The following is an 8,211-nucleotide window of genomic DNA, read 5'->3' as shown; positions in this document are numbered from 1 at the left end:
TACATTTGTATGTACAGCACTGGTCAAAATGTTTTGTACTTTTTTTTTTTTTAAGTCTCTTATGCTCACCAAGACTGCATATATTTGATCATAAAATACAGTAAGACAGCGATATTGTGAAATATTATTACAATTTAAAATAACTATTTTCTATATTTTATAATAGCAAAAATAGGCAAAGCTAAATTTTCAGCATCATTACTCCAGTCTTCAGTGTCACAAGATCCATCAGAAATTATTCTAATATGCTGATTTGCTGCTCAAGAAACATTTCTTATTATTGTCAACATTGCATTATCAAACAGTTGTGCTACTTAATATTTTCAAAACAGAGGCTACAGAGTGTGACATCATATCCTGTCGCCCACATTTGACACAGGGTCAGTAATTCAGCATGAAAGTAACGCACCTTGAGGGAGTGATCAGTGAGCAAGTCGTATATGCGTACAGTATGTGTTTTGGGTGTAGTTAGATAATCGAACAAAGTATGCGCTGAGCAGATGAAACATTTTACCAGTGAAGCAAAACTAAAAGTATTAAGCAACATTGAAATCTGAACCTTGAAAGCATCAAATATCAAATTCTCAGAACACAAAGTTCACACACTGTTCTTTGTTCTCTGCTGGGGTGTGAAGTGACTGTCAAAAGGCCATCTTCATTCACAGCTCAGCTGATTCTACAGTATCAGTCACTTGATGTGTTCAGATTTAATTAAAGCTCAAATTAGAGTGATTCAGTTAGATTGTCAAGTGCAGAGTCAAGTACAGCAGGAATATCAGGTTGCAAATCTATGATGAAACCCTCATTCAACATGATTCATAACTGACTCTTAACTCAATTTAGCTGTGCAGAAAGAATGTGCTGTGATGATGAAATGAACAGCTTCATTTCTAATTCACTCCCTTGTTGTTACGACGGCATGAAAACATGCTAGATACCCCCATAATTATTACAAACATATAGAGATGTACACAAGAGCTCTAGAGGAAGGGTTGGCATGTTCACTATGTGACATTAAATGATGGTCACAAAAATTACATCGTTATCATACCTGCGTAAAAAGAAGATTCTTATAATTAAGCGATCTTTTGGGCAGAGACTTGCAGATTCATAACTCCTAGCTTTTGTTTTCATGTTGATTATGAGATTAGATACATGGAATGACAGCCAAATGTCCTGGGAGAGTTCAAAACAAAACAGACACACCTGTTTTTACATTTAGAAAATGTTAGAAAACATTCCACTAGTAATTGCTAGTTATGCTCCACTTTGTGTTCTTAGTTCATCATTAGTTCAATGCACCTCGAGTCCAAAACAAATTTCCCTTTGGGGACAATAAAGTGTATTTCATTTCATTTCAGGGGGGTTCAAGTCAAAAGATGTACCACATTTTTCATTACAGAGAGACATTTTTGTAATTCTGAGGCGCATTTTCACTCTCTGAGTACACAGTGTGAGTCATAGGCACACTGATTTACAAAATATCTTAGTTTCAGTGGCATGAATGCTTCCTGCAGGGCTGTCCTCGAGAAACTTCAATAAGTCACTTTGAAAAGCTGGAACAAATAGCTAGAAAAAACTTCGTCCCACATTACGTAGCAAAACAATCATGTTCTTGGTATTTTGTGATGTTTCTGGTAAAATATCAGATATACATAGTGCATTTATATATGTTCTCTATCTGCTCGAGTTTCTCCAGCACAGCAGACAAGGCTCATATCTGCTGCTCTTGCTCCAAGTCATTCTCTGCCAGCACAAGACAGAAAACACATCAGCAGGATGTCGTTCACCAAGAAAACCAACTACACTGTGAAGTCCTCTTCCTCTGGATCTGCTCCACGCAGCTTCAGCAGTATGTCTTACTCTGGCCCCAGCGTCAGCCGGCAGAGCTACAGTGTGCGCAGCTCCTACGGAGGTGCCAACCGTGGCATGGGATCTGGATTGGGAGGAGGTAGCTTCATCAGCAGCTCTTCAGCCTATGGTCTTGGCATGGGAATGGGCATGGGTACCGGTGTCGTAGCACCCATTCAAGCAGTCACCTTCAACAAGAGCCTCCTGGCACCTCTGAACCTGGAGATCGACCCCAACATCCAGGTTGTCCGCACCCAGGAGAAAGAGCAAATGAAGTCCCTCAACAACCGTTTCGCTTCCTTCATTGATAAGGTGGGTTTAAAGCTTCTTTCTTTGTAGTTTTATTAGTTAAAGAGTTTCCAGGTATGAGTCAAACTAAAGGTCGTAATAACTCCTTAGTAACTCCTGACTGCATGTTCTTGCTTAAAACATCTGTAGAAGTTAATCTAGTGTGGCATAGAAAATATATATGGGGTTGGATACATTGTCATCAAAGGGAAAGAAACAAGACTTATGGAAAGTGGAGAAAAGGGTGTGTACATGGTCAGAGTGTGATGGCTTTTCATTTGAATGGGATGCCCCGAGGCTCTTCTGAAACCCTTGTGGAGAGTCCACACCCAAATAAGGATGTCCTGCAGGACATGAAACCTGTTATCTGAATATTAATCTAGTTAAATTATTACAAACTATGTATTTTACATTTTCAAACAAAAAATATCCATATCAGAAGAAAAGATAGTCACATAGTTAATATATAATTTGAAGAACCGGGGTCATGTTCTGGATAGCACTGGATAGGTTACGTAACAGCGTTCAAGGCAACAAGAAGAGGAAATATTCTGCCACACTTTTAAGCTTTTAAGTCTTTGTGCCCTTCCTCTTAACTAGTCTGCTTTGCATTATATTATTTGTTTTAAACACACTGTTTTTGAATAAGAAAGCTGATTAGTTATGCCAGCTGGCTCAGTGACACCTTTACTGTAACCTAATTGTGTGTGCAATGTTCACCTTGAGCTGTTAAAGTTTTATCACTGAATTATTTGCTCTCCGCCCACCATTTACACACTCTTTTAAGAGACTCTAGCAGATCTGGTCTCTTCCTGCTGTCCATTGAATATTAACTATGTAGATAGTCCCATCCACAGGATAGGTACAGCTCTAGTCACCCTTCCTAATGTTCTACTGGAATATGCGTCACCATTTCCAAGGGGGAAAAAAGTGTTACAAACTGAAAACATGTGCATCTCTCGTTATTTAAGGAAAACAGCGCTTTCCTTTGTGAAGATCATGAACCACAAGCACTACGTTGGCATATGGTCTCACTTTTGTGAGCTGGCGTAGAACCATGATTCCAAAATTACTTTGCAGCATCGGTCTGGGGGCGTTGCTCTCCGAAGCTGCACTTGCTGCCAAGTATGGTTTTCATTTGTGTCTTGATTGAGATAAAACCTCTATTCTCATCTTGCCAATGTAGGTACATAGAAATAATTGTATTGTTTAAACCATTAATAACCATTAATAATTACAAAAACATCCATGTACATGGTTAGGCTAAATGTATGGATATGAGTATTGAATTTCAACCACACCCACCCACTACACCTAAGCACCGGCCAATCAGAGCCTTCTTTTGGCTCCTCCCACTCAGCAGCACATATAGTAGGAGGCAGAGTCTACTGTTCTCTAGCTGCTCGAGTTTCTCCAGCACAGCAGACAAGGCTCATATCTGCTGCTCTTGCTCCAAGTCATTCTCTGCCAGCACAAGACAGAAAACACATCAGCAGGATGTCGTTCACCAAGAAAACCAACTACACTGTGAAGTCCTCTTCCTCTGGATCTGCTCCACGCAGCTTCAGCAGTATGTCTTACTCTGGCCCCAGCGTCAGCCGGCAGAGCTACAGTGTGCGCAGCTCCTATGGAGGTGCCAACCGTGGCATGGGATCTGGATTGGGAGGAGGTAGCTTCATCAGCAGCTCTTCAGCCTATGGTCTTGGCATGGGAATGGGCATGGGTACCGGTGTCGTAGCACCCATTCAAGCAGTCACCTTCAACAAGAGCCTCCTGGCACCTCTGAACCTGGAGATCGACCCCAACATCCAGGTTGTCCGCACCCAGGAGAAAGAGCAAATGAAGTCCCTCAACAACCGTTTCGCTTCCTTCATTGATAAGGTGGGTTTAAAGCTTCTTTCTTTGTAGTTTTATTAGTTAAAGAGTTTCCAGGTATGAGTCAAACTAAAGGTCGTAATAACTCCTTAGTAACTCCTGACTGCATGTTCTTGCTTAAAACATCTGTAGAAGTTAATCTAGTGTGGCATAGAAAATATATATGGGTTGGATACATTGTCATCAAAGGGAAAGAAACAAGACTTATGGAAAGTGGAGAAAAGGGTGTGTACATGGTCAGAGTGTGATGGCTTTTCATTTGAATGGGATGCCCCGAGGCTCTTCTGAAACCCTTGTGGAGAGTCCACACCCAAATAAGGATGTCCTGCAGGACATGAAACCTGTTATCTGAATATTAATCTAGTTAAATTATTACAAACTATGTATTTTACATTTTCAAACAAAAAATATCCATATCAGAAGAAAAGATAGTCACATAGTTAATATATAATTTGAAGAACCGGGGTCATGTTCTGGATAGCACTGGATAGGTTACGTAACAGCGTTCAAGGCAACAAGAAGAGGAAATATTCTGCCACACTTTTAAGCTTTTAAGTCTTTGTGCCCTTCCTCTTAACTAGTCTGCTTTGCATTATATTATTTGTTTTAAACACACTGTTTTTGAATAAGAAAGCTGATTAGTTATGCCAGCTGGCTCAGTGACACCTTTACTGTAACCTAATTGTGTGTGCAATGTTCACCTTGAGCTGTTAAAGTTTTATCACTGAATTATTTGCTCTCCGCCCACCATTTACACACTCTTTTAAGAGACTCTAGCAGATCTGGTCTCTTCCTGCTGTCCATTGAATATTAACTATGTAGATAGTCCCATCCACAGGATAGGTACAGCTCTAGTCACCCTTCCTAATGTTCTACTGGAATATGCGTCACCATTTCCAAGGGGAAAAAAAGTGTTACAAACTGAAAACATGTGCATCTCTCGTTATTTAAGGAAAACAGCGCTTTCCTTTGTGAAGATCATGAACCGCAAGCACTACGTTGGCATATGGTCTCACTTTTGTGAGCTGAGCGAAACTGAGCACAAATATTTCTTGTTTCGATAGCGCGCCAATCTGGAGAACCAGATCGCAGAGGCAGAGGAACGTGGCGAGTTGGCCGTAAGAGATGCCAAGGGCCGCATTAAGGACCTGGAAGATGCCCTGCAGAGAGCCAAGCAGGACATGGCCCGCCAGATTAGAGAATATCAGGACCTGATGAACGTCAAACTCGCCCTGGACATTGAGATCGCCACATACAGGAAGCTCCTGGAGGGAGAGGAGGACAGGTGAGTCAATCAAATGCATGCTTGCTGTGAGACCTAGTACTCTATTTTTGAGATGAGGTTCAGATATCTCATTCTGTGCAGAAGTCTCATTACCTCTTGTTCACTCTTTTCCAACAGACTGGCAAGTGGAATCAAGTCCATCAATATCTCAAAACAGAGCAGTAAGTTTGACTCTTTATCACAGAGGACCCTACTGAAAAGCCCAGCATGGGGTTCTAGCATGCTCTTGTAACAAGGACATTTTGTGCTGGTCTTTTCAGGATTCTTTCATCACATGACAATTCTTGTAACTATATGATATCAGGAGATCCTCATTTAACATCTTCATGTTTCTGTCCTGATAGCGAGCTATGGCTCTTATCCCCTGGAAAGTGCAAGCAGCGGCTACGGCAGCTACTCTAGTTATTCCAGCGGCTATGGTGGCGGATATGGTGGCGGCTACAGCTCTGGCGGCTACAGCTCTGGCAGTGGCTACGGTGACACCGTCTCTCAGACCAAGAAGAGCGTTGTGATCAAGATGATCGAGACCAAGGATGGCAGAGTTGTGTCTGAGTCCTCTGAGGTTGTCCAAGATTGAGCGAGTCCCCTTCCCCAATTCTGTCCACTAAACCTCACGCCCCTTATGCATTCCTGGCCTTCCCTCTCAACCGTTATGACTGCGGCCGGTCCAAGGCACTAGACACGAATGCAGTCATAAACCAGGTTGTAAGCAATAAACCATTAACTCTGACTAAAGAATTCCAGAGGGACCAAATGCTCTCACTGCTCTTGTCGTGCCTTAATCCACATCACTAAAACTCACGCCCACAGGCCACCGCACAACAATACTGTCTTCAGATCGTACCTTGCACAACATGGCCACGTCTGTAGGCTGAATAATCCTCGATGTGCCACTAACATGAGCTAGCCATTTAGCTGAATTGCTCAACATGCTAAGAAACTGATTTCCACAGTAACTATGAAGGGATATGTTTGCGCTAAATTACTAGCATGTTAGTGGTAGACCCATGTGGTTTGCCTATTTAGTAGAGACCGTCATTTCATTGTGCTCTGGAAAATAAGACAGATGTTGCCCATTGTGTATCCTGTTTTCTGAGGTGCTGTTTTTGCTACCAAAAATAAAGTGTTTACCTAAAACTTCATGTCTTTGTGTGTGTGTGTGTGTGTGTGTGTGTGTGTGTGTGTGAGAGAGAGAGAGAGAGAGCTAACTAGCCTCTCTACAAAACCCACACCCTTCAAAGACATGTCAGAAAGCTAAGGGTTCTCGGTTTGGCTGGTTAGCATGGTTCAGTTAGTCCCTGCTGGCAGATGTCATAGGCTGATTACTTGCTCTACACCATCTAGACAAAAATATCTCTGAAATAATATTAACAAGCAGTCAATACTATTCTGAGTAAATAAAAAGGTTTGTGTGGTATTCGGGGAAAAAATGCTTAAAACAACTCACATAGTCAAGAACTCACAAGGATTCACATTGTCTTTCTGCTGGATGATGCACCTTGTACAAGTGTTCCTGTTTTAAAAAAAAAAACAATCAGTTCCCTATGCGTTTGTGACCCCTAGAGATTCATGACGGAACTACATGGTGCTTGTGAGCTGCAGATAGACATGCAAATGCAAAATTAAACTGAAATGCATAATATTTAAAATAAAATGAGTAAAAACAAGCCAAATATAACCTTTTACTGTCGTCATATACAAGATATGTTATTAAGTATATTTATTGGAAGCTTAGTTAGCCTACTTGTGATAGTCATTTAAATCATAAGGGTTCAACTAGCAACAATGGGGAAACCCAGGACAACTGCATGCCACCCATTTTTCAGTTAGTGCAGCAATGTTGCCTCTTACTCATGCATGATATTTTGACTTTGTGCTGTCTGGCTCAAATAGTGACTCACTATTAGGCTACAGTATATTTCCAGGAAGACAGATAGGCCTACATTTTGGCAAGAGAGCATCTGATTAAAAATGGCTTAAGTAAAACAGAATTCAGTTGTTTACTTTGGAAAGCATTTTTATATTGTCTTTCAAAGATTCTGCAACTGCAATAAGACTTGAAATTTGAAAATTTTCACACAGTATAATAAACTTTGGGAATCCCTTTTTTTTTTACTTTATTTGTATTTTAATTTTATAACAGTGGTGGTTAATACCAAATTACCGCAATATTGGTGTAGTGTGTTAACTGTAGTGACCGAAGTACTTAAGCAAAAACTATAGTTACTGTATGGTTGCCACTGAAAAAAAAATCTAAACAAACGATAGCATTTATGCATTGTTTTGAGAAATCTGTATTGATAAAATAAACTAATTTATAATTATTACTATAGGTCTACTACCATAACTATTAAAGAAAATGTATTATGGAATCAGTTTATATATTAATCAATTTGTTTATTCAACAGCAAAAGTGAACAAATGTCTAATAATATAAGCAATGAAGCTTTCCTTTCAACTGTATCATGAAAGCGTTCATTTTACTCAAATCTTTTGTGGACATCTGGTGGTTAAAAGGATGAAAAGCACCTATTGTACCAAGAGGTTGCAGTTGTTAAAAGTCTATGGGTTAATGTAAGCTATTATTGCTTTTTTTCCTTTTAGGAGTTTTAAAAGCATGGCACGAAACCATAAACTAAACTAGTCAACATTACCTTGAAATTATGAGTATGACTCTTATTATTATTTTTATTGGAAGTTTTTTTATGTGATTAATTTAAAAAATTTTTATACCATAATTCATATATGAAGCTCATATGAACTTTTCTTATAAAATAAGTCAAAGAATTGGGGCATATGTTTAAGAGATTTTATTTATTAATGTATTTAATGTTTATTTTACTTAGTGCCGATTATAGTCACTAAAACAATTACTAGTCTATTTCCTTAAAATAATTGGTATAAAATACATT

General features: G+C 39.6%; 1 protein-coding gene across 1 annotated transcript; it reads left to right on the top strand.

Moving 5' to 3' along the window:
• Positions 1–1,676: 1,676 nt before the first annotated feature.
• LOC107568038 (keratin, type II cytoskeletal 8-like) lies at positions 1,677–6,441 on the top strand. The gene is made up of 6 exons (XM_016253875.1): positions 1,677–2,005; positions 3,833–4,043; positions 4,967–5,012; positions 5,079–5,299; positions 5,417–5,460; positions 5,644–6,441. Exons 1-6 carry the CDS (start codon positions 1,780–1,782, stop codon positions 5,874–5,876), a joined length of 981 nt encoding a protein of 326 aa, XP_016109361.1. The 5' UTR covers positions 1,677–1,779; the 3' UTR covers positions 5,877–6,441.
• The last annotated feature ends 1,770 nt before the right edge of the window (positions 6,442–8,211 follow it).

The sequence above is a fragment of the Sinocyclocheilus grahami genome, unplaced genomic scaffold, assembly GCF_001515645.1.
Source record: "Sinocyclocheilus grahami isolate Dianchi unplaced genomic scaffold, SAMN03320097.WGS_v1.1 scaffold1209.1, whole genome shotgun sequence".
Classification (NCBI taxonomy): Eukaryota; Metazoa; Chordata; class Actinopteri; order Cypriniformes; family Cyprinidae; genus Sinocyclocheilus; species Sinocyclocheilus grahami.
This window is presented reverse-complemented; position numbering and strand designations above follow the sequence as displayed.